Source organism: Carcharhinus amblyrhynchos, chromosome 23, assembly GCF_965287045.1.
Source record: "Carcharhinus amblyrhynchos chromosome 23, sCarAmb.v2.hapA, whole genome shotgun sequence".
In the NCBI taxonomy this organism is placed as follows: Eukaryota; Metazoa; Chordata; class Chondrichthyes; order Carcharhiniformes; family Carcharhinidae; genus Carcharhinus; species Carcharhinus amblyrhynchos.
In genome coordinates, this window is record NC_137346.1 from 23,667,406 (window position 1) to 23,694,195 (window position 26,790).

Below are 26,790 nucleotides of genomic sequence, written 5' to 3' on the forward strand. Positions count from 1 at the left end.
CTGTGTTTTATCGTTGCAGGAACGAAACGCAGATGAGCAAAGGCTTTGAAAGGCAATAGTTTGGAGTTCATTCATTCCCCCCAGCCAGAGTAACAATACCCGGGGAGTGATGTAACCAGCAGCCAATCAGTGCGTGGCATAGCGCGTCATCATGTCAGTTTCACCAATCAGCTGGCGGGAACTCCTCCCGGCTACGAAGTTGCGCCAAATTCAAACACAAGAAAGGAAAGTTTTGGGGCCAGAGGCAGAGACAGCAGTAGCAGTATCTGTATCAGGGTGATGGAGGTGAGAGGCTGGAGAAAAGCGCACCAGGTCCTGCGGGAGGAAGCCGACAGCCCGGCCGCCGATGCATTCAGGGAGCTGCCCTCTTCCAGCTCCCTCAACGCCATCCGCATGTCCCTGAGGAAGCGGCTGCCCCTCCGGCAGGTGGACTTTAACATCGACCACACTCCGACCTGGGAGAGCCTGGAGGGGATCGGTAAGAAACCCAACCCTTTGCAGAGTCTGGGTCGGACTGCGAGGAACACTTGGGGAAACGTCTCCCAGGTAAGTGGCGACAGTGGTTAGCTATCCGTCCCTTTATTTCAGATTTTAATTAAACCCCCACCAAGATTTCGTAATTTAGAACATTTTATTTATGATAATTACATATTATTATAATGTATAATAGTGTCAGAGCAGCTGGGAAAGCAATAGTATCGCTCGCAGCTTAAGTGGCAAACCTTTCCCAGAGTTAGAAGGAATGTAATGGGAACTGGGCCGTTGTTATTTTCACTGCGCTCCCAGCCTAACTGTCCATAAACACGCACCACTGCTTTCACTGGAGCGAGCTGTGTGGCGATCTGCTGCAGCCAGTGAGTACTCCCCGTTTTGCAGATGGTGTCACGTTGGTTTTGCTGGGTTATCTCTCTTCGCCACTCTCACTTGACGAAGTCCCTCGACAGGCTGGAGCAAAAGATTAGATCTCATGGGATCAGCTAGAAGGGTTCAGAACTGGCTTGACTATAGAGGGTAGAGGTAGAAGGGTGTTTTTTTTTCCTCAGAATGGAGGTCTGTACCTAGTAGTGCTCCGCAGGGATCAGTACTGGGACCTCTGCTGTTTGTAATAATATAAATGACTTGAAAGAAAACGTAGCTGGTTTGATTAGCAAGTTTGAGGATGATACTAAGATTTGGCAGAGTTGAGGACAGTGATGAAGATTTCAGAGAGTACAGCAGGATATAGATAGACTGGAAAATTGGATGGGGGAATGGCAGATGGAATTTAAATACAAGGTGATGCATTTTGGTAGATGTAATTCAGGTGGAAGCTATAAAATAAATGGTAGAACAATCAGGAGCATAGACACAGATTTGGGTGTGCAGTTCCTTAAAGGTGTCAGCACAGGTGGAAAAAGTGATGAAGAACACATGGCATGCTTGCCTTCATCGGGTGGGGCATCGACTATAAAAGTTGGCAAATTCTGTTACAGTTGTATAAAATGTTGAGTCAGTCACATTTGGAATATCCAATTCTGGTCACCACACTACCAGAAGGACTTGGAGGCTTTGGAGAGAGTACAGACAAGGTTTACCAGGATCCTGGTATGGAGGATATTAGCTATGAGGAGAGATTGAATAAACTGGGATTGTTCTCCCTGGAAAGATGGAGGCTGAGGGGTGAGCTTTTGGAAGTTTGTAAAATTGAGATGTATAGATAGGGTGAACAGCTGGAAGCTTTTTCCCAGGGCAGAAATGACAATTACAAGGGGGCATAAATTCAGGTTGGGGGGAGGGGGGAGGTTCAGTGGAGATGTGCGGGGAGAATTTTTTTATACAGAGGGTGGTGAGGGCCTGGAATGCACTGCTAAGTGAGGTGGTTGAGGCTATTACGTTAGCCACGTTTAAGATCTATCTTGATAGACATATGAACAAATGAGGAATAGAGGGACATAAGTTGTTGGGCTTGATAGATAAACGTGATCAGCTAAGGACCTGTTCCTGTGCTGTACTGTTCTTTGTTGTCACAGTAATAAACAAAACTTTAAAAACAGTGAACCCCAAAATGCTTTAGCTGATTCCTCTGTACTCAGAATTTATTTTTAAGGGGAGGAGTAGAGTGAGGGGATGGGGCAAGGTGTAGGACAGAGTGGGGGTGTGGGTGTGAACGAGGGAAGAGGATGGGGGGGCGGGATTTGAATTATGTACAAAAATTTGTGTTCCAATTATCAGGGCAGGAAATGTTTAAATCCACACAAGAATCAATTTGCTGCTAGTTTAAGAGATGGATTTTAGCAACACAAATGATGAGAGCTGTCTTGCACTCACTGTTTTCTTTTAAAATCTGAATTAAAACGCTAATTGCTATGAAATGTAATCATTTCAAGGGTGGAAGAACTGGTCAAGCAAGTGCTGGAACTCTGAAATCAGAAGACATGCACTAGGAACAGTTTATTGAATTGATTTGCCGGTTGGAGCGGGACTGAATCACTGGAAGTTAACTTGGAAGGAGATGTGCAGGGTTGGGCTGTTTGTGGTGTTCCCTTTGAGTAGCTGAGCTTAAACAAAAGGCTGAGGGTTAGCATCTGCTGAAGCCAACATAACCGGAGCAAAACATGATCCAGAGGTCAGGAAAACAGTGTTAATCTTTTCTTGCCTATTCATGTCATTTTCATGTGGTTTTTCAATTTGCCTGAATTAATTATCTTCCACAATCCAGATTCTTTTATACGGTTTTTTTTAGCCTGTTTTATCATCTTGGTATGTTAAGGTTGCTGGGTGGGATATGACGCCACAGAAAAATCAGTCAGTTTAACCATGGTAGTAGGAAGTGAATTAGAAACAATCTGGAATAAAGCAAGTTCAGCTGTGGATTAATGCAGGCAAGTGAACACATTTGTGAATGGCAAATCATATTTAACTAAATTGATTGAGTTTTTTTTGATTAGTGTGAGGAAATTTTTTTTAGTCTGTCTCTACCTGAAACTGCGGCTAGATTTCTGAGAGGAGTGTCTGAATTGGGTTTCCTGGCTGTGTCGCCTGACTTCACAGGTCTGAGCCTCTGGTAGGTTGCTAGGGAAACTGAAGCTAATTGAGAAATCGAATTTCAGCCTATGGTGTCAGAACAGATATAGGTGGCCTTTGGTGAAGCATGGTGCATGAGGCAGTTGAAGGCACTGAAATCTTAAAAAAAAAACTGTCAGCCATCCAAGCCTGATGAAGAGCTGGGTGGATTTTACCAGAATCCAACATATCATATATCAGGGTATTATTGAGTGGCTAAATGAAGGAGATGCTTGGTAAGCTCTCAGGACTGTCATGAACTGATTGAAAATATTTGCACAGAAGTGTGCATCGTAGCTAACAGTCATACCATTTATGAGTGTGACTTTTAAGGGGCATCTTCACTAATAAATGAATAGGATGGGAATAGAGGGATATGGTTCCCAGAAGGATGGGGAGTTCAGATGGGCAGTATGGGCGGTGCAAGCTTGGAGGGCTGAAGGGCCTGTTCCTGTGCTGTATTTTCTTTGTATAACCTGTGAACCTTGGTTTGAATAAAGTGAATGTTGGAGGCTGCTTGATGAAGAGTGGTTGAAGTGTACTGGAGGAGGATAGAGTTGTGAGAGATATTAACTGGTGCCACATACGTGCTCCTCTTATGGGATAATGTAGAACTAGTGGGCCGTTGTTTAAAAATAAGCAGTCACCCATTTAAAATCCAGATAAGGAGAAATATTTTTCTCCTGTGGGTCATAAGTTTTTGGAACACTTTCTTCCTGAAAAGTCTTTGAGTATTTTTAAAGCAGAGGTAGATAGATCCTTGATAAGAAATGGGATTATAGGTTTAGGCAGGATGCAGATTTGTGGTTACTATCAGATATAGTTTCTATTTGTAAAGCATTGGAGTGAATGAGATCAAAGGTTATGGGAAGAAAGCAGGCTTAGGCTATTGAGTTGGATGATCAGCCATGATCATGATGAATGGCAGTGCAAGCTTGAAGGGCCAAATGGCCTTCTGCTGCTCCTATCTTCTATGTTTCACTATGTTCTTATCAAATGGCGGCACAGGCTTGAGGTGCTGAGTGGCCCATTCCTCTTATTTCAAGTGTAATTTATAGTTTCTACTAAATACAACTTGCTTATTAGTTCATGTTTAGTGTTTGATTAACCTTGCAGCTATTTGTGGAATTCACAAATTTCAATGTTTGAGGATCAGTCAATACCTAAAGACTGGCATTTATCAAGTTCCTGTCTCCATGTTTCATGTTGGCAAAGTGACAGTCAAATCTTAATGGCCACTATCCATTTTCCACTATCATGATAGCCATCCCCATCCAAACTCGTCCAAGTGGGCCTTAGTCAAGGATAGTCAGCATGGTGGTGTCAGGGGGTGATCAAGTCTCACAATGTTGAATTTTTTGAGAAGATGAAGGCAGTGCAGTTGATGTAGTCTACATGGGTTTCAGTAAGGCTTTTGACAAGGTCTCATGGGAGACTGATAAGCTAAGAGCCAAGGGATCTGGGGCAATTTGGCAAATTGGAGCCAAAATTGGCAGGAGGCCAGAAGGTTGATCGAAGGCTGTTTTTGTGGTTGGAAGCCAGTCTGTAGCAATGTGCCGCAGGGATTCGTGCTGGGACTCTTGTAGTGTACGTGATCTAGACGTGAATGTGCGTGGTACGATCAGTAAGTTTGCAGATGACAGGAAATTGTGGTTAAATAGCAAGGAGAAAAACTTTACATTACAGGATGGTCTGGTCAGATGGGCAGAACAGTGGCAAATGGAATTTAACTCTGAAAAGTATGAGGTGATGCATTTTGGGAGAACTAACAAAGCAAGGGAATACACAATGAACTGTCAGACCCTTAGAAGCGCAGAAGACCGGAGGGACCTTGGGATGCATGTCCAAAGATACCTGAAGAGAAAGGTAGGTAGGGTGGTTAAGCAGGCATATGGGGTATTACCTTTATTAGCTAAGGCATAGATTACAAGTGTAGGGCAGTTATGATGGAGCTGCACAAAAGGCTTGATGGGCCACAGCTAGAGTACTGCATTTCTGATTGTCACGTTTATAGGAAAGCTGTGATTGCACTAGAAAGGGTGCAGAGAAGATTCACCAGGATGCTGCCTGGCCTGGAGCAATTCAGCTATGAAGAGGCTGGCTAGGCTGGGGAAGTGATGGGGGTCCTGGTTGAGGCGTACTAAATTAATAGGGTAGATGGGAAGAAATCTTTCCCTCTTATTGGAGTGATCAATGACCAGGGTCCATGGATTTAAAGTAAGGGGCAAGAGGTTTAGAGGGGATCTGAGGGAAAACTTTATCACCCAAAGATTGAGAGTCTGGAACTCTCTGCCTGGAAGGATGGTGGAGGCAGAGGCACCCCATAACATGTAAGAAGTATTTAGGTGTGCAGTTGTGATGCCAAGGGAAACAAGGTCATGGAACAAGCTGGAAAATGGGATATGAATAGTTGGGTGGTTTATCTTTGACTGGCACAGAATCGATGGGCTGAAGAGCCTTTTTTTTTGCTGTATACTCCTATGGCTCTGTACCTAATAGGTCAATAACTGGGGGCCTCTTAGTTATGGTAAGGTGCAAGAAGTGTGGAGGGGATTTGAGGAAAAACTTTGCCATCCAGAAGGTGGTAGGAATCTGGAACAAACTGCTTGAAAGGGTGGGATCCCTCAAAACATTCAAGAAACGTTTAGATGAGCACTTGAAACACCATAGCGTATAAAGCTAAAGATCAAATGCTGGAAGATGGGATAAATGCTTGATGGCTGGCACAAACATGATGGACTAAAGGGCCTCTTGCTGTGCTGTAAATCTCTATAAACTCACCTGATGAAGGGGCAATGCTCTAAAAGCTCGTGCTACCAAATAAACCTGTTGGACTTTAACCTGGTGTTGAGACTCCTTACTGTGCCTACTGCAGTCCAACACAGGCAACTCGACATCCTGTAAACCTCTAACCTCAGAAGTGTTAACCCTGCAGTCAGATGATTGACATTAGATTCAGGAGCACTGCACTTGAAGAAGGATGTGAGGCTTTTAGATTTGGGGAGTATGCAGCACAGATTTAAAATAATGTTTCCACGGATGAGAGATTTAGTTTCTTGAACAGACTGGAGAGGCTGCAATCTTCCCTTGAAGAGAAGTTTGAAAAGTGATATGGTAGGTATGCTTAAAATTGTAAGGGTTATTGTCTCCAAATTTGCAAATGACACTAAGCTGGGTGGAAGTGTGTGCTTTGAGAAGGATGCTAAGAGACTGCAGGTTGACTGGGACAGGCTGACTGAGTGGGCAAATACTTAGCAAATGCAATATAATGTGGATAAACATGAGATTATTCACTTTACTGGCAATAACAGGTAGAAAGATTATCTGAATGATGACAATTTAGGAAAAGGGGAAGTGCAACATGACCTGAGTTTCATGGTGGAACAGTTGCTGAAGGTTGGCATGCAGGTACAGCAGACAGTGAGGAAAGCTAATGGTATGCTGGCCTTTGAGGGGACTCCCTCTTTGTCAGGTGACGAAGAGGGAGTCCCCTCGAAAGCTTGAGTTTACTATCCAATAAATCGGTTGGACTAAAACCTGGTGTTGTCAGACTTTTTACTGTGTTTACCCCAGTCCAACGCTGGCACATCCACATCATGTTGGCCTTCACAGCAAGAGGATTTGAGTATAGGAACAGAGATGTTTTGCTGCAGTTAGAGGGCCTTGGTGAGGCTGCACCTTGAACATTGTGAGCAGTTTTGGTCCTCTAGTCTAAGGAAGGCCATTCATGATAGAGGGAGTCTGGTGAAGTATCACCAGACTGATTACGGCAGGACTGACATGAGAAGAGACTGGATCGACGAGCTTGTACCCACTGGAATTTAGAAGAATGAGGGGGGGAGGAATCTCATAGAAGCATATAAAATCCTGATAGGGCTGGACAGGCTAGATGTGGGAAGCATGTCCCAGATATCAGTGAAGTCCAGAACGAGGAGTCACAGTCTAAGAATAAGAGGTAAACCATTCAGGATTGAGATGAGGAAGGATGACTTCAGTCAGAGTTGTGAACCTGTGGAATTCTCTACAGGGGCAGTTTGTTAGATATGTTCAAGAGGGAGCTGGACATGGCCCTTGCAGCTAAAGGGGTCAAGAGGTATGGAGAGAAAGCGGGAATGGAATACCAAAACTGCAGGATCAGCCATGATCATGTTGAATGGTAGTGCAAACTTGAAGGGCTAAATGGCCTACTCTTGCAACTATTTTCTATGAACCTAGACGGAGCAGATAGAAACCTTGCATTGGCAGAAGGGTGGAAACCCAGAAGACCTATATTTAAAGCAATTGGAAAAAGAAGCAGAGGCAACATGAGGGAAAACTAAACTTTGTTAGATGGGTAATGGTTAGGTTCTGGTATGAACATGTAATAGAGGCAGATTTGATCTTGGTTTTTAAAATTGAATTGGATGAGTACCTAAAATATTTATAGACCTTGTGGTGGGAGGGCGTGGAACTAGCTGAAATTGTCTAGCAGAGAGTTGGCATGAACTGAATGAGCTTAATGGTGTCCTTCTGTTCTGTGATCATGGTGTGATTCTACATTGCCAAGTTGGGTGCATTTATACTGGGGAGAGAGAGGAGATAAATGGATGTGGAAGAAGGTTTTAAGAGCAAAAGTGGCCAGGTAAAATTTCAAGTACTTGAAGCTATCAATAAATAGCCTACATAAAATGACCAAACTACAGTGTAATATAGGTTAATTAAAGGTGTAACTGATCAAATATCCACTTGTATATACTTGGTAATGCAGCCAAGGTAAATTCATTGTGACTTGGTAACCTGTCATTTCCCTCGGTTGCCACACTGACATATCAGTCAGAATTTAGTCAAGTGTGGATGTGTGAAGTTTTCGCACCAGCTCGTGTGTGGAAAGAAAACACCCAGTTGTACAAATTGGCCACTGAAATGTATTTGGACAGATGATGAAGTTATTGTCTGAGACACTGTGGGGAAATACTGGTCCCTGCAAATCTGACTCGCGGCAACATTGAGGTGATTGTGTCAGCAGAAGAAGAATTTGGGGGGCAGTGATTCTTTTTTAATAATATGCTGTTTTAAACCAACTAGAGACATCGCTGCTCATTCTGCCTGCTGTCTTGAGGGAGAGGATGGAGGAAGGTCAAGGAGAGGACGATTCCAATGCTTTCCAGACAACATGCAGATTATAATGATTTTATTATTTCTTTTTCTTTCCCCGGTAGAAACTCCAGAAGAGGCGACAGAGTCGTAGTGACTGCCTGGTTGTCACTCCTTCAAAGTCCCAAACCCCTCAGAGACGCAGGAGTGGCTCAGCGTCAAAGAAAAGCACTCCCCCGAGAACCCCTGTTAGCAGGGAGAGGAAGAACCGCTGCACCCCCTCCAGTGTGAATCGCACACCCAAATGGAGGGAAGCTGCTCACTTACCTGGCAAGGACGGCCTTCCTCTAAGAAGATCGGTTAGGTCTGCTTCATTGAAGAGTCCCTATGCCTCACCCACAACAGCAATTAGTCGGAGGAGGTACAGAAAGCTGAACAATTTCATAGCAGTTTGGCCAAGGACCACTGTGTCAGGGGCTGACGTGTGTGTGTGTGTGTGTGTGTGTGTGTGTGTGTGTCTGTCTGTGTGGTGGGAGGCAAGAATTATATTGGCTTTTATTCATAAATTATCAAGCTAGGTGGATCTGAAGGAAATGGATTTCTACAACCTGTCAAACCCCCAAAACAACTTGCTTTGGTGTGGGATAAATTCGTTAGGTGGCTTGAAATGCAGAGGGACAAGTCAACTGAGGAAGAGTCTGCTCAGTATATCATTTTGTAGTGTTGCTAGAGTAAATCAATTTTGAATTCAGGTTTTATTAAGCAGCCTAGAGGAATGCATATTCTCCATCAGTCAAGGAGTCAAACTTGTATGCAATATTAAACTGTAGGATTTGGGTTGGATCATCTCGCTTCTATCTTAGTTATAGGAGAGCTCCTTATCCTTGTTTACTTCAATATCCTCGATCACCTGAGTGAATTTTCATGAGCGTAGGGCTGCCAGTATGTTTCCTATCCAGCTGCCTCTCTTTACAGCTATAACGGTGGTTCTGTTGTGAAGCTCTGTATTAGCTGATAAGACCTTTACTCATCTGACCACCACCCACCAACACCCCCCCCCCCCCTACCCTGTGCGCACGTACACACACACACACACACACACACACACGATTGGGGCCACTCTGTTCAGAGGCACGTGGTTCAGTAATCCCATCAGCAGCCTCTGCTGTGATCTCTCCTAATGGGGTGCTGGAGGTAAGCACACATCGTTTTAGTACTTACGCTCTGGGGCAAAGAAGTAGCAATCAAGAGAATTTTTGACTGGCTGTCTTCGCGTTTCTGGATGGTGAGCATTTTAGAGTCCTACTAACATGTAGGAGTACTGTGAGCAATCAGGTCACTTATATCTCCTGCTTATCACATTGACAGCAGTGCCTCAGTCATTGTTCCTTGAAAGAATTGGGGTAAATGGATGCCTAGAGAATGAGCATTAGTGTAAGTCGGAGAGTGATATGGAGTGAGAAACCAAAACCCTCGATTCTCTTCCTTTTATGTCCTTATCAGTGTTGTTTATGATGTGGAGATGTCGGTGTTGGACTGGGGTGGGTACAGTAAGAAGTCTCTCAACACTAGGTTAAAGTCCAACAGGTTTATTTGGAATCACTGCTGCTTCATCAGTTGAGCAGCTGCGCGATCTTCTTGAGATCCTCTCCACTCACCTGATGACACAGCACTGCTCCAAAAGCTCGTGATTTGAAATAAACCTATTGGACTTTAACCTGGTGTCATTCATGTTCATGTGTTTCTAAACCCCTGTTAGCGATATGTCAAATTGGTTAGTGAGTGGTCAATTAAACCCACAAAAGTGTGCTGCTCTATGTTAAGAAAATTATTATTCACACACTCACTCACTCCAAAAGATCTAAAATGCTTTTCCTGTCACACACCGCACACTTCAGAAAGTTACAATTAAAGAAGACAGTGCTTTACTACACATCTTAAGCCTAAGAATGATTAACAGTTCATAAGTCTTTGAATCCAGTTGAAGAACAAAGCCTCTGCCCATTCTTGAATTGTAGTTCCAGTACATTCTCATGGCTGGGTTTGGGACCAAGATTACTGCAGGAATTCTTTTCAGACAAACGTTTGTGGCATCAAGAACCTGTGACTGCTTTATCATTGAGTCCAATTTCTTTCCAGGTGGAATCAGCAATCACTCCAGAATTTAGAATCAGGCTGGGGGGCTTTTTAAAAAGACTGCGTATGCACAGAGGCCTGGAACTGTCAGACTCTGGTGTGAATGGACCTTGACCCCCCCATTCCACCACCTCCCCCTCTCCTCCACCCGCCCCCCCCCCCCCCCCCCCCCCAAAACTTTTAATGATAGTCACAATTGTGACCTCTGCATTGCACAAGAGTGTGGGAGATTTAAGTCTGATCTCCTGTTGAAGAAACAATCGTGAATTACATTATTTTTCCCACCAATTCAACACTTCAGTTTTTTTGGGAGAATCGGGCCCTTTATCTCCTAAAGGGCAAAAATGGCACAGCTGTTCTTTGTAGCTGTTGCCTTGTCGATATTATTCTGCAGACTGCGGGTGTGTGGAAAAGGCAGGAGAATGGCACTAAGTCATAATGCTCATATGGAGAGCCAGTGCAAACATCATGGGCTGCATGGCTGCCTCCCGTAACAATTCTAGGAAGTAGTAATCAGAAGGAAAGGAGATATTGCTGCCTGCTTCCTTCTAAAAATATCTTGCCTGGGCTGTAATTGCGAATTGTCTGCATCTCCTGAAGTAAGCAAATAGAAAATGCTATCAGCAGAGAATGCTCTTCCAGTCAGTTCTACTTTCTATCGACATTCCTGCTGTGAGATCCAGGTCAATGGGTGAATTCCAGGAGACACATAGCAGGAATTCTCCCTCCTGTATTGAAGTCTATTTGAAGGTTGTTTCAGTGAATCTGGGGAGGGAGGTGCTGTCAGCAAGGAAAGTGAATCTTCCTTAAGAATTTGATCTGTTGGGTGTCTATAAATTAACCCATCTTCTATTCCCTTAATGTTCTGCCAGTGTATGGTGACCAATTAAGATATAGGAAAATATTCTCTTTTTGCTCCACATACATCTGGATGTGGTCTGAGTGTTCACTGTGTTTGTTGACAGGCAGTTTGCCCGGGATCTGGAGACCGTGTCATTTGGAATTGGACAGTTAAAGCGCATGTCTCAGGTATTCGATGAAGCAATCACCAGGGAAGAAAGGTATTGCACGATTAACGTAAATATTTCTCTTCTGCCCACTCTGGAAGCCAGTTCGCTACATTAGCCTACAAGAGCTTGGGACTTGTATGTTCATAAGATGCAGGAGCAGAATTCGGCCATTTGGCCCATCGAGTCTGCTCCGCCATTCGATCATGGCGGAAATGCTCCTCATCTCCACTTTCTAACCCTTCAACCATTACCAATTTAAAAATCTGTCTGACTCCTCAAATTTACTCACTGTCCCAGCATCCACCACACTTTGGGGTAGCAAATTCCACAGATTCTCAACCCTTTTGGGAGAAGTAGTTTCTCCTCAACTCTGTTTAAATTTACTACCCCTTTTGTCCTAAGACTATGACTCTTTTCCTAGAATGTCCCACCATTGGAAGTGTCTACTTTATCCATACTTCTTATCTTGAATACCTCAATTTGATCTTCCCTCATTCTTCCTAAATTCCAGAGAGTATAGGCCTAAACTGTTCAATCTCTCTTCATGCGACAAACCCCTCATCTCTGGAATCAATCTAGTGAACCGCCTCTGAACTGCTTCCAATGCCATTACATTTTTCCTCACATATGTATGTATTAAATCATTCCACTCAGCAGGACTTGTCAGGGTTTAGGCAACAAAATGGGCACTGGGCTGTCCTACCGCTAACAGGGAGGTGAAACAATATAGCGTTTAATTGGGAGAATTTCAATTTTCTTTTCCTTTAGCGATGATTTAACCTGTGTTCACTCCAGAACTGTTGAAGCTGGAACTAAGTGCCAGTGATTAATTGGCCGAATAAAACCGATAACTTTATTGTGCCACAATCTTTTGAAATTGAGGCAAGAATTCGGCTGAAGTTGGTGAGGAAATTCAAAGTTGTAGCCAGGGCATTATCCAGGGGTAACTTCCTGTCATGTCGGACATTCATTTTGAAAGGGCTACTAAAAATCATAATTTCTCCCAAATGAATTATTTTTCTCTCCTGCCTGTTCTTGTCCTCTCTGCGAGTGAGAATTTGACTGGAGGGTGTAAATGTTCTGCTTGGGTTTCCAAGCCAAGAAAATATCACTGCAGCTTAGCTCCATTCTGTTTGAGTTTTGCATGTTTTTCAGTCGACTGGTTATAATCCCTTTCCTGGACAGCTGCCATTGTAAATCGAATTTCATGACTTCAAGAAGCTATAACCTCAGGGCCTGGAGGCTTTGTTAAATTCTGATGCCTAGTGTGTTTCCGATAGTGGGAGGACAGTTTTTGTTTCAATCAGTAACTGTCATTTTATTTCCAATGATTTGATTAAAAGGGCCTTTTTTAAAAAGCTGAAGTGGGTGCAAATTATCTAACTTGTATACCTGATGCAGCAGTTGTGTTGTCAACTTTCCTTTACGTGGCCACTTGTGTTTAAAATATATAAGCAGGAGATGGAGTCCTCCAGGGTCATGCTCCCAAACCAAATGAAAACTTTATTGAATTACATCCTCTTTTGTGATGGGTTTTTGAGTCTGGAAAAAGAGAATGGTAATTTTTCCTTTTTTAAACTTGTTAATTGGGCTTCTGTCACATGTGTAACATGATACATTTATTCATAGAATTCCTACAGTGCAGAAGGAGGCTATTTGGCCCATCAAGTCGGTACCGACAACAATCCTACCCAGGCCCGTAATCCCATGTATTTACCCTGCTAATTCCCCGTGACACTAAGGGGCAATTTAGCATGGCCAATCAGCCTAACCCGCACATCTTTTGATTGTGGGAGGAAAGCGGAACACCACACAGACACAGGGAGAATGTGCAAACTCCATATAGACAGTGACCCATGGCCGGAATTGAAATCGGGTTCCCTGGCACTGTGAAGCACCCTTAAAGTAATGGCCTCCCCTTCTGACTCAATGTACTGGATCTCAAAGATCCCTGCTCTGTACTGAGTTAGTGGATCTTTGGCAGGGGGACTGAGAAGGGAAGATAGGGATGAGGCAGCAGATGCGCAGGTTATGTGCATTCCTTCTGTGTGAAAGATTTGAAAACCCCCTCGTTATGGGGCACCTCCTTCACGTGCAACTGGAAACAAAAGCTTTCTCCGTCGTTGAGTGCAATAGGAGATGTACAGAGAGGTTGCCCCATAACCAACTGCTTCATTCACTTTCCATTTACCAACGCACAGAAATTAAACTGAGCTGAATCCATTCTGTGATGGTCCTTGAACAATTTTCTCTCCAATCTCAAGGTTACAAGTCTAACGTACTATTAAATTATTCTGGGAAAAGCTGAAGTTCAGAGTCATTGTGAAGCATTTAAAGGCTAGAGGAATTGTCTTTATAATAGACGAAGTCTTATGCTATTGATTGTCTCTAAAAACAGCCTTGAACATCTTGTACGTATTGCCTCACATACTCAATTCATACTACTTCATTCAGAAGAGGGCATTTGATTGAATTTTCTGTTGAATGCACATTCTGTATAACTTTGCATTTCAATGATTTAGCAAGGGCTTTTGAAATAAGGTATTTTTTGGCTCATCTTGCCTGTGAAAAGAAGCAAAAGCAAGACATTCTTTCCCCAAAGATAGGGGAGTCTAAAAACTAGAGGGCATAGGTTTAAGGTGAGAGGGGAGAGATACAAAAGGGTCCAGAAGGGCAGCTTTTTCAGAGGGTGGTGAGTGTCTGGATCAAGCTGCCAGAGGTAGTAGTAGAGGCGGGTACAATTTTATCTTATAAAAAGCATTTAGATAGTTACATGGCTATGATGTGTATAGAGGGAAATGGGCCAAATGCAGGCAATTGGGATTAGCTTAGGGGTTTTAAAAAAAAAACTAAGGGTGGCTTGGGCAAGTTGGGCCGAAAGGCCTGTTTCCATGCTGTAAGCCTCTATGACTCTATGACCCAAGGGTAAGCATAGTGGCACAGTGGTTAGCACTGCTACTTCACAGCTCCAGGGAGATGGGTTCGATTCCTGGCTCGGGTCACTGTCTGTGTGGAGTTTGCACGTTCTCCTCGTGTCTGTGTGGGTTTCCTCCCACAGTCCAAAGATGTGTGGGTTAGGTTGATTAGCCATCCTAAAAAAATTGCCATTTAGTGTCCTGAGATGTGTAGATTGGAGGGATTGGTGGGTAAAATATGTAAGGATAAGGGGGTAGGGCGTGGGTGGGATTGTGTTTGGTGCAGACTCGATGGGCTGAAGGGCCTCTTCCATTGCTATGGATTTTGACTTCAGTGCATTCCAGATAATGGGTGGGATTTTCTGGCTGTCCGCCACAAGACTGGAAAATCTAGCCCGAGGTCAATGGACATTTGCATGGACCGCCCCTGCCCGCTCCAATTCTCGTGGTAGGTGGGACAGGAAAACTCCGCCCAATAGGTCTAAACTAATCATGCCTTTTTGCTCTTGTGTAAATATCTTGCCTCCTTTTGTACACTTCTCTCCTTCATTGCCTAGTGGCTTATACAAAACAAGAAAATTGTACGAAACCGGGCCGATTCCTGTTCAAACCCTGACTCGTTCCATAATATAAAAGCAAAATTTACTTAAACACAAGAACCTTGCCTCTCTGAGGTGAGAGTGTCTCCAACTTAGCCAAAGCTGATGCTCAATTCTGCTTTTCCTGCTGTAGGGCAGCACAGTGGTTAGCACTGCTGCTTCACAGTGCCAGGGACCCGCATTCAATTCTGGCCTCGGGTGACTGTCTGTGTGGAGTTTACACGTTCTCCCTGTGTCTGCGTGGATTTCCTCCGGATGCTCCAGTTTCCTCCTATAGTCCAAAGATGTGCAGGTTAGGTTGATTTGGTTATACTAAATTGCCCTTTAGTGTCAGAGGGATTTGTAGGATAGATAAGTGGGGTTAGGGCCGGAATGGGATTGTGGTCGGTGTAGACTTGATGGACCGAATGGCCTCCTTCTGCACTGTAGGGATTCTATGAAAATACTGCAGATGCCACAAATCTGAAATAAAAATATCTCACTGTTATTTGTGGGAGTTTGCTGGCTGCAAAATGGCTACCACATTTCCTAGATCACAGTTAGAAGAAGTACTTCATTTGGCTGCAAAGTGCTTTGGGAGTTTGTGGGGTTGTGACAGGTGATTATATAAATACAAGTTCTCTTTCATACATTCAACCAATACACATGTTCAAAGAAATATTGAAAATGTTTATTCCTTTGACTTTGAAGTGACTATCTCTAAATGTATGAGTCAGCCCTGAAAGTCCCCACAGATGCAGCCTATAACGGAAGTTGAATTTCCTGTCTCTTGGTTGCAGTGATTTAATAAAATGAGAATGCTTTTCTTGCATTATTTTCAAATAGGAAAAATGATGTGTAGGAATTGAATTTCTTTTTGTTTTTTACCCGCTTGCATGTATTGGAAAAATGACTATTTTAGCAGCTTCAGATTCATGTGACCTTAACTTTCTCCCCATTTTTCATTGTCCAACACCTTTTTCCCCACAGAAATGATTGCCCCATCCTAGTTTACTTTGAATAAAGACATTTTGCACTTCCGCAACACATTTTCTCCCTATAGGGTGGGGGGATGGCGAAAAAGCATATCGGTGAAACGTTGTACAGACAGATTGTGGAGAATGGTCAAGGATATGGTTGCTTTAATAAAGTGAAGGACTGACTGTTTCGTTTAAAAAAAAAAAGTACAATTGTTTTTTGATTCAGATCCATGGGCTGCACAGTGCAGGGACCCAGGTTCAATTCCGGCCTTGGATGACTAGAAACTCCGCATAAATATCCTCCTGCATGGGTTTCCTCTGGTGCTCCGGTTTCCTCCTGCAGTCCAATGATGTGCAGTCTAGTTGGATTGGCCTTGCTAGCTGCATGGGGTTGTGGGGAGGTGGGCCTGGGTAGAATGCTTTTTCAGCAATTTGTATCATACAGTCCCTAAAGTACAAAAGACTATTTGGTCCCTTGTGTCTGTACTGACTCTTCAGCATCGCACCCTATCCCAGTAACCCCACATATATTTACCACTCTAATCCCCCTAACCTACACAGTTTAGCATGACCAATTCACCTAACCTGCACATCTTTGGAGTGTGGGAGGAAACTGGAGCACCTGAAAGAAATCCACGCAGATATGGGGAAAACATGTAGATGCCACATGGTGACAGAAGGTTGGAATCAAATCCAGGTCCCTGCTTGCCACTGTGCTGATCCTTGGTGTAGACTTGATGGGCTGAATGACAACCATCTGCACTGTCAGGCTTCTATGTTACCAGATCTTTCCTTCATTTTTCTTCCTTACTTAGCTATTTAACCAAGTGTGTTGTCCATCCAATATGGTGTGAAATAACGTGTAGATGCAGCTTAGGCAACAGGCTTCTACCTTTTTTGAGTTGCTTCGCATGCTGCCTTATAAAGGACTGGTTTCGCTGCCTGTTGAGTTAAAGTCTTCGTTTTGGCTGAAATTTCATCTTCCTAAATCTGGTGCAAGTATGTTAATTTAGTCTTCAGAGTAACGACTTTGAAAATGCTTTCAGCAAGCAACTTGCTCTGACACGATAGTGGGAAATGAATAAATGAGTCAGAGCACCGATCGGAGAAGATTGCATTGGGAGTGGACTGGAGCAGGTTACTGAAGGCTAAGAACGATATATAACAGGTCAGAAACTGAGAGTGGCTCTGAAACTTTAATGTTGGGGGGGCCCCAGCTCTGGCCCAAACCCAAGAGGAGTTGGATGTTATATGGCTATAATGAAAGATTTTTGCAAAATACCTGATTTTTTACACACAAGATAAGCCTTTACCTGGACCATTGGCAGGTTTTGATGTTTTTTTCTAAGTGGTAGTTTTTAAAATTTGTTTCCCTGAAATTTAAAAGAGAGACTGAGTTCCAGATTTTTTTTGCCATTTGTCAGATTTTTGTTGCATCCTTGGTTATTGAGTTGTGATTTGTTGAATATAAAACTAGAGAGAATCAAAGAATGGAGCAGAGCTCTGAGATAACGGAGCAGAGCTCTGAGATAACGGCACGTCAACAATGGGTTGCAGTCATAAAGCGTTCCACAGCTCTTCACAAAATTGCTACCAGTCAAAATTTTGACACTGAGCCCCATAAAGGGGATATTGGGATAAGTGACCACCAACTTGTTCAAGAGGTAGATTTTAAGGAATGTCTTACAGGAAGAGATGGAGAAGAAGTTTGAAGAGGGAATTCCAGTGCTTGGGGCTCAAACAACTGAAGGCTACCAATGGTGGGATAAAGAAAATTAGGAATGCACAAGAGGCCATTTCAGAGAATAGAATTCTTAAGTTTAAGTTTACTTATTAGTGTCACAAGTAGGCTTACATTAACACTGCAATAAAGTGAGAATCCCCTAGCCTCAGCAATGTGGCACCTGTTTGGGTACAGAGGGAGAATTTACAATAGCCAATGCACCTAATCAGCACGCCTTTTGGACTAAGAGGGGAAACTGGACCACCCAGAGGAAACCCAGACAGACACAGGGAGAATGTGCGGAGTCTGCACAGACTGACCCAAGACCGGGAATCGAACCTGGGTCCCTAGTGCTGTGAGGCAGCAGTGACTAACCACTGTGGCACCATGTTACCCTTGGAGGGCCCTTGTGCTGGAGATGGGGAGGAGTGAAGTCATGGACAGATTTGAAAATGAACATAATGGTTTTATGTTTTGAGGTATTGTTGGGCCAGGGAACTTTCTCGAATCAGCAAGCACAAGCTTGGTGAGAGGGTCTTTGAATTGAGATATAAGCAGCAGAGTTCGGGTGAACTCAGGTTTGCAGAGGATGGAAAGTATTAGAATAGTCTGATCTGGAGAGAACAAGGGTCTCAGCAATAGATAGGCATCATCATTGTACACAAAATTATGAAGAAAGTCCAGGTCAGAAATAGGTGTTGACCAGAATGGGTCTTTGGGGTAAACGGTAAACATAATGGCTTGGAAGCAACAAGAGTAGCCATTATAGATTCTTTGGCTACGGTGGTCAGAGTATGGTGTCGTTCACTGTGTCAAAGATTGAAGACAGGTCACGTTGACTAGAGGAGGGTTAATGAACCACAGCAATCATGGTGCCAATTGTAACTTTGAGGAATGTTTCTACGCTGAAAAAGCGCAGAAACCTAACTGGAGGTATTCGAAGAAGGAGTTATAGGAGTATAGGACATGGATTTAAGAGAGAATTTTAGGTATGAACCACCAATCCATCTGGTTTTCTGCAGAAATCTGGTAAGCCATTTCAGAGGGTGGTTGTAGGCCAGACCAGGTAAGGATAGCAAATTTCCTGCCCTAAAGAGCTTGAGTGAATCAGATGTGTTTTACAACAATCCAATAGTTGTCATGTTCACTACGACTGAGACTTCATTCCAGATTTTCTTTCATTAATTGAATTGACTTCAAGTTCTTCCAGCTGCTGTGGTAGCATTTGAACCTGCATCCCCAGAGCATTAGCCTAGCCCTCTGGATTACTAGTGTAGCGATATTACGACCAAGCCATAACCTTCCCTGTGGCGATCATGCATTCAAAACCTTTGGAGAAGGAAGGGAGATGGTCAGTGGTTAATAAGTTTACATGTACAGAGGGGTCAAGAATGCAGTGGTGACAATAGATAGAAAGGGGAGGGCAAACAGTGTTCTAGCAGAAAAACAAAGTTCCATTAGTATAGACACTTTTATATCAGTATTTTGAAGTTATAAAGCTGAGGGAACTATGGCTGCCAGTTAGCACATAAATGTTTGTGGGGTTCTGCTATGATAATATAACTGATCAGGTGATCTGTAACATGTAGTGATGTTAGTTGAGGGGTACATGTTGTCATAACAAGGCCTCAATCTATCTTCATATAGTTGGATAGACCTTTTGCATCCACTTGAGGACAAATAAGGATCTCAGTTTGACAACTGTACCTTCAACAGTACTGCTTGTGTGCCAGACTGGGATATTTGATGGCATCTCCGCAGTGGGGTTTGAACCTATGACATTCTTGTTAAAATATAATATAAATTTTCAGCAGATTTCTCTCAGTATTGATCAGGATCACTTGATGAAGAAAATTCATATATTCGTGGAAAAAACTTCATTTAGGCCAAAAATTGTACAGTTGGATTGTGTGTCAAAATAGTGACTAGAACCTCATTGAAATATATACCTCGTCATGCATACAATATTATCAATGTAATGTTTAAAGCAGTATTTAATTTTACTGAATAAAATGAGAAAGGAAAAACAAACATTTCGATTTGAAAATTGCTGAGAATAGAACCTGGTGTAGCGTGGACACGGAGATTAGGCTGTTGGCTTTATCAGCACAAGACAGCAACGGGCAAAGTAGCAAGATGGACATTTGTGACGAATGCGTTGAGACAATTTGTGTGAACAGAGGGCAAATGGTGTGGGTGGCGGAATGCAATTGAAGTGATTCAGGTCATTTTGTTTTAAATTTTAACAGATTGTTGATGCAGGACTAGGCCCCATCAGAAATATTAATCCACGTATATAGGGTGGTTCTGAGTGTAAGTGTTTGGGGGGAGGGGGCACATTGCATTGTTTACAGTCTGCTTTCAGCTGGTATGTTTTCGTAGTGGGGGGAGGGTTTTCAATACAGTGGCTGAGGCTTGGAGTTATTTGAATTATTCTGTTTTAATCTGCTGTTGACGTTTGAGTTGATGTTTCCATATATGGTTATCACTGGATAGACGAGGTCCTTCCTGTGTTCCTCTTTTTAGTTTTAAATGTTGCTTACCCCATTCCTCTTTTTGATTTTGTTACTGTTTGGCTTGAATTTCATATTCGCAAATTGAGAAATGTGCAAGTTAAACAGAACAACTTATTTTTGTTGCATATTGAAAGTATTCCAAAAATTGGAGAATTCAAACGCTACCAATTGGATTAGGGAACGTTGTGGTTGCATAGTGATGGCGTGTTTAATTTTATAAAACAGACAAACTGCTGTTTCCCATGTCTGAAAATAAGTAACAGAAGTAAATCTCTACAGGCTACTTACAGACCCTCAGTGCCGGAGGCTAAGTGCAGACAAGGAATGCATTATCTCAAAATTCAAGCTCATTCCTGGAATTCTTGAAGGCACTTCCTCTGGGATTGGGTAGAACCGTTATGAAGTATTCAACTGTGGTCTGTTTAAGGACGGGTGGGGTTAATGAACAGTCAACATGTTTCCGGTCACGTCTACTGTATCTAACGCTTTGTAGTCATTTCAACGTTTTAGCTATCAAGAAAGAAACGTTCGGCCTTTTCTTACCATACCTTCTAACTAAAATCGTCATCAAATGATTATCATGGGAATTCCTGTCCCTCACTTCTCCTTGTTTGAGGCACAAGTGTCAGAGAGCCACAGAATTTTTAAATTTTTGCTGTGTGGAAAAACCACAGACTTTTTGAGATTTTCAAAATTTGGCTTCTTCTGAATCTCCAATTGGAGTTTCCTTTTTGGTAGTTTCTAATCTACAATGGGAAATGGATTATTAACCACGTCCCGTGCGAACAATTCAATTATCTTTGAATATGTTCGAGTTCCTGTTGGCCCTTCACTTGGAGGCTTCCCTTGGGTACAATTCTGCTCACGTTATGACAAAATATTTAATTTTTCACTTCATTTCTTGTCCTTCATCAATTCTGCTTAAACATTAAAGCTAACTCATAATTTACAAGTAGTCTAACTAAAGCACTGTTTGTAATATACTTATATAGCAGGAATTGACAATTTGGAAGAGTGCCAGGCTATTATTGTATCCAGTACTTCCTAAATATAATTACACTAAGTGATTCCAGTGAACATGTTTACATTTGTATTTAGACAGCTCCATTCACATTAAAACATTTTGCTGCGTTAGTGATTTGTTTTAGAAACATAGAAAACAGGAGAAGGCCATTCAGCCCTTCAAGCCTGCTCTGCCATTCATTTTGATGATGGCCAGTCTTATTCAATATCTTGATCCCTTTAACACCAAGAGCTATATTTAATTTCTTTGTGAAATTACATAACGTTTTGGCTTCAACCACTTTCCGTGGTAGTGAATCGCACACATTCGCGACTCATTGGGTGAAGAAATTTCTCATCTCAGTCCTAAAAGGTTTACTCCTGATTCTCAAGCTATGACCCCCAGTTCTGGACACCCCCAGCATCGAGAACATTCTTTCTGAATCTACCACCTAATCCTTTTAGAATTTTAAGTATCCCTGAGATCCCCTCTCACTCTTCTAAACTCCAATGAATATATTCCTAATCTCTTCTTGTATGACAGATCTGTAAAGTAGGTTACCATAAGCACACATTAAAAGAACTGAACTATCCTGTGGCAGTAAGTTTGTGTTCTCAGCACAGGATCCAATGGAATGATATATGTTAAACCTGGGGCATGGCTGATTGGAGATGCCAGTGCTGGATAGGAAAGGCAAAGCTATAAGCCAGGAGCCAAAGCCTTTAATGTTATGCTTATTATGTGTGGGTTGTAGGTTAAGAATAGTCATCTAGCCAGAGTGTATCAGTTACTGTGGCTATGCCAGCCACATTCTCCTGTTTATCTCATGAGAGTTGCACAGAACGTACAATGTGCAGTTTTGGTCTCCTAGTCTGAGGAAGGACATTCTTGCTATTGAGGGACTGTAGCAAAGCTTCACCAGACTGATTCCCAGAATGGCAGCACTGACAGATTACGAAAAACTGGATCAACTGGGCTTGTACTCACTGGAATTTAGAAGAATGAGAGGAGATCTCGTAGAAAGATAAAATTCTGATGGGACTGGGCAGGCTAGATGCAGGAAGAGTGTTCCGATGTCGGGGTAGCCCAGATCTAGGGGTCACAGTCTGAGAATGAGGGGTAAACCATTCAGGGCTAAAATGAAGAAGAACATCTTTACTCAGGTGTGAACCTGTGGGATTCTCTACCACACAAAGACATTGAGGCCAGTTTGTTAGATATGTTCAAGAGGGAGTTGGACATGGCCTTTGCAGCTAAAAGGATCAAGAAGTCTGGAGAGAAAGCGGGAGTGGGATACTGAAAGTGCGTAATGATAGTGAATGGTGGTGCAGGCTCGAAGGGCCTTCTCCTACACCTATTTCTATGTTTCTAAATCGAGGAAGGGACTACTCTATGCAACAGGTGGATTCAGGAACAAAAACAGAAAATTGCTGCCTGACAACATCTGTGGAGTGAGAATAGAGCTAACATTTTGCGGGGGGAGCTTTCCTGTCCTGCCCACCACGAGAATCATAGTGGGGGGCGGGTGGGGGGAAATAGTGGTGGTGGTGGGGGGAAACCATGCAAAGGCCTTTTGACCTTGGACAAGGCAGGCTGGAAAATTCTGAGGTACGATTCTGAATGACCCTTCACCAGAGCTGAAGACAATAGAAAACAGGATGAGATTCATACTGTTAGGGTAAGAAGGGGATGTGGGATTTACCAATAAAATCTCATTTCTGGAACTGGGTAAACCAACTGGATCATCTAATTCTGGACCAATGGTTCTTTTTCTGTGCTGTACATTCTTTGGTGACACATGAGTCCATCTGCAGCCTTTTTGTTTGTTTGGTTTTCTCTATACAGCAGTTATGGAGAGCTTCCATCAACTGTAGTAGAGAACAATTTTTTTAACATGTATTTTAAGAAAAACTGTTCAATGCACTTAATATTCTTCAAATATAAAGGAAGCTCTTCCGTTCACAGTATCAGAAATAAACTCCTGTGTGTAACTGCTGTCTGGCTTCGGTTAGAAGAGCTGTATAAGTTGTGAAGTGAACAATTAAAACCCCGCTCTCTCCACTTAGTTTTGAAATTCTGTCTTCATGCTGCTAATTCATTATCCATCTTTTTATTCATCATCAGTGACATGACTGTCTCTCTAATTGATGACTGAAGAAAATGCAAGTGAGGTAAAGTTTGCACGTCGCAAGCCAGTGTGTACTATTCAAAAGGATATTGATGGTGAATGGCTGGATGGCCAAGTGCGGTGGGAATATTGAATAAGGTGACTGCAATGGTTACAGAATGAAACCTGATATATCAAAGCTTTGTTGACTAAATAGACACTTTACTTTTTGGAATCCTGAATTTTTTATAATCCTGAAAGCATATGACTATTTGAGACAAATTCTTGTGGTATCACCACGGATTCACTATCCCACTGTAATATTGAAACAGTTTGTTTGATTTTTTTTAAAAAAAAATCATTTTTAATAATTGCAGTCGTCTTTGAATGCTCACTGTTCTAACCGGAAGGCTTTGCAAGAAGCAACATCCTGTTGCCTATGATAAAATGGGAGCAGCTGTGATTTTTGTCAAGCCAAGTCAGTGGAGCTGTCTTCATTTATAGTTGCGAATGTTTGCATATTGTATGGTTCTCGCAGGCCAGCCTTTTTTAGAAAGAAAACACATGTTTAGCTTCAATGCACCTTTTCCTTTCAAACCCAAGTGTTAAGAAAGTACCTTACAATGCATATGCATGTTTGCTTAAAAATGCTCACTGCACTAATATTTGTTATCCTTGTCACCAAGATATGCTGTTGATGACACCTTTGTTATCATGCTTCAACCTGACCATGTTTTGTGCTGCAATGTTTAAAAACATGCTTAAATTCCACCCCCCACTCCCGCCCTCCAGCCATCTCCAAGTAATCTATTTCTTCTGCTCCTTCCTTTCCAGAGAGCAGGCGATCGAAAATTACCATCACATCATGTCGGAAAACATGCGTTTGTCTAAGATTCAGGCTCAAAAATTGTTGGCTTCATCCGTTCGAAGAAAAGCTAAAAGGCTTTGCTGCGCTGTGAGCAGCTGGCCGATGAAGCTTTGGCAAGTGTTGCAGAGCGGGGAAAAGATTTGAACTGAGCAAAGATTATCTTCGATCTACCTAGAGGTTTTACCAAAAAAAAATGACCTATTCTGCCTCGCTGCCTGCTTTTGTATTTTTTCTTTCATCCTATTATTCTAAGCATGAATATATTTTATAGTATTACACAGACTGACTATTTTTATAATGATACTCACTATTGCTCTCACCTGCAAGTGCATTGCATTGAATTGGGTTGCAAAGTAAGGTATCAATGCTCAAAGGTATTTGAGTAAAGCTGGTTTTGTGTTCTCCTTGCCTATTGTATGTGTATATTACTGTCCAGCTGAATCATAATTATTCACTCCATCCAGCATCAAATGTTTAGCGAAGATTCTGCTGATGGAGATTGGCGAGGGATAGTAACAGCAGATTACAAACCAGCTACTGCTGTCCCAGTGGCAATTAGTGTGGACGGGGGTGGGGGAATCGTGTGTTCTAATTATCCTCCTGGCCCCTTTTCTGACATTCATTTCCAAAGACAATATTGCAAAATGCAGTTTCTCAGCTGCTTGGAAAATCAGATCCAAAAAAAACTAGTGTAAACTTGACTTGAGGAGTAGTAAGAGTTACAAAAAAAAACTTGTGATTGGTGCACTCTGGAAACTGATCACAAAGGGAAAGATTTTATTTCTGGCATATATGTACTCTGAAATTTTTAACTAATTGTGGAGCACAACTTCAAATATGATCATTAAAATTGCAGACCGAGGAATTCATTTGAGTACATTTAAGGAATTACCATTTTAGGTGTTGGTAATTAATAAGGTGGCCAACCCTCCAGGATTGGCCTGGAGCCTTTGGGATTTGAAGATCATTTTCCAGGACACTGTTCTGTGCAGTCTCGGAGAAATATGATCTGGATAGTCATGTTTTTCCTTGTCCCTACCTTTTTGAGCTTTTTAATCAGAAAATATTGAAAAGGAGATAAAGGGCTGTCTGGTTGATGGTCAAGCATCATGCAATTGGGTAATGAGTCTTTGTTTTCCAATTGACCTTAGGAAGGCAGTACATCACAAGAATGGATGTGCTGATCGACTAATGACTGGTGCATTAGGGCAAGTCATATAACGGAGCCTCGGGTTGCCAATCACAGTTGCAGCCCGAGTATAGAACTTTGTGTTACTAAGCCCTAGTTTAGAATTTTATATTTCCGAGGACAACATTTCCATTGATCTAAGATTATGGATCAAATTTCTTTAACCAAATATAAGCACTGTGTTTAGCTGCATTTTGGCATGCTGCTTAAATGGGCACAATTGATACTTTTATCCATTTGAGCTGCTGCATGCAGCATAGCAGGGTGCAGAGGATAGGTAGGTAGACTGGTATTGTGTTAAAAGTGAGTCATTGAATTTAATGCCCATAATCAGCTGCAGTTCTTGTAATACTCTGAGTCTGTGCAGTGACATTTTTCGGTTCTAAGCTTATTTTTGTATCTAATGTTGACTTTGAATACACTGGAACCACTGCCTACAAAAATTAATCGGAAGATTGGGAGCATGTCGCTGGCTCCAGTAATACTGACTTCTTAAAGGGCCAGCCTGGTTTTTCTTTAAGGAAAAATAGAATAGAATTTTGAGTTTTGGGTAGAGATGGATTGCATGTTATTTACTGCTGCGCGGCTTGTCCTGGCTTGAGGGAACATGGGGTTAATGGGATGGAAATTCATCAATTTCCGAAAGGTCCTTGACGAGACTCTCTGGCCTCCCTGCCAGCAGGAGGTGGCTCATTGTTTGCTAGCAGTGGGATTCTCTGCTCCTGCCACTGTTAATGGGAATTCCCACTGCCCACCCCACACTGGTGGGAAACCCATGGGCTGGGAATGGTTAGAGAATTCTAGCCCACATCTTTGGACCTCAACCTGTTTCATGTAGCTTTTCATTTGCTCACTCACACTGTTGATTTTATTTTTTTTGATGTATTTTAGAGTTTTAGGGCAGGGTAAGGCACTCAAACCAGCAGCATAACTCAAGTATGTTGTGTGTATTCTCATTACATAATGTATGTATTAATTCATATGAAGGAATTTAATATGTATTTTTTTAATTGACATGAGCTATGCAATGTAATGGTTCTATTAATGGCTAGACTATTAATACATGGCTTAAGGCAAGTTGTATTAAGGACTGACAGCTTACTAATTTAGCTTTTGTTTTTACACAACATTGCTGTCTTCTATGATAGAGTAGCTTGTAGGAAATTTAAATCATTCTTGTATCTGTAGCAAGTGTTTTTTTTTAACAGTATTAAAATCTTAAGTGTAAAATGCAAGATTTTTCTTTTTGGATTCGAACAAAAAAAAAATCAACTTTGAGCTTTTGCCAAATGTTCGAAGAACTTCAAATATGGATTTGCCGTCTGATGTTCCTTTTATTATTCCATGAGATTTCAGAGTGTTGCTTATTTTAGGGATCACAAATGGCTTTGCCTACTACACAAAAGCTTGCTGTTCCCTCCGATCATTGTTCCATGATGACTAATGGGTTTATGAAGCTGTGCTCCCAACATGAAAAGTAATGGTCTGAAAGTACATAAAGAATCGGTGATGTGGCGATGCCAGCGTTGGATGGGGGTGGCACCCAGTAAAAAGTCTCAACACCAGGTTAAAATGTTTATTTGGAATCGCGAGCTGTTGGAGCACTGCTCCTTCATCAGGTGACTCACCTGATTCCAAATACACCTGTTG

The 26,790-nt window shown here is 42.3% G+C and overlaps 1 protein-coding gene across 2 annotated transcripts; it reads left to right on the plus strand.

Moving 5' to 3' along the window:
* Positions 1-279: 279 nt before the first annotated feature.
* On the plus strand, positions 280-26,301 carry pimreg (PICALM interacting mitotic regulator). Of its 2 annotated transcripts, XM_080210640.1 has the most exons (5): positions 280-546; positions 8,241-8,536; positions 11,217-11,312; positions 23,101-23,147; positions 23,918-23,999. In XM_080210640.1, the coding sequence occupies exons 1-4, from the start codon at positions 280-282 to the stop codon at positions 23,129-23,131; spliced, it is 690 nt and encodes a 229-aa protein (XP_080066766.1). In that variant the 3' UTR covers positions 23,132-23,147; positions 23,918-23,999. The 2 variants fall into 2 exon arrangements, with proteins under 2 accessions (XP_080066766.1, XP_080066765.1); XM_080210639.1 differs by lacking the exon at positions 23,101-23,147 and having other exon boundaries at positions 23,918-26,301.
* The last annotated feature ends 489 nt before the right edge of the window (positions 26,302-26,790 follow it).

Bases quoted from the DNA above. Each gene is read 5' to 3' on its own strand.
- pimreg (XM_080210639.1), top strand. From the start codon at position 280: ATGGAGGTGAGAGGCTGGAGAAAAGCGCACCAGGTCCTGCGGGAGGAA. The intron at 547-8,240 runs GTAAGTGGCGAC...TTTCCCCGGTAG, and splicing joins CTTGGGGAAACGTCTCCCAG to AAACTCCAGAAGAGGCGACA. The intron at 11,313-23,917 runs GTATTGCACGAT...CTTCCTTTCCAG, and splicing joins GCAATCACCAGGGAAGAAAG to AGAGCAGGCGATCGAAAATT.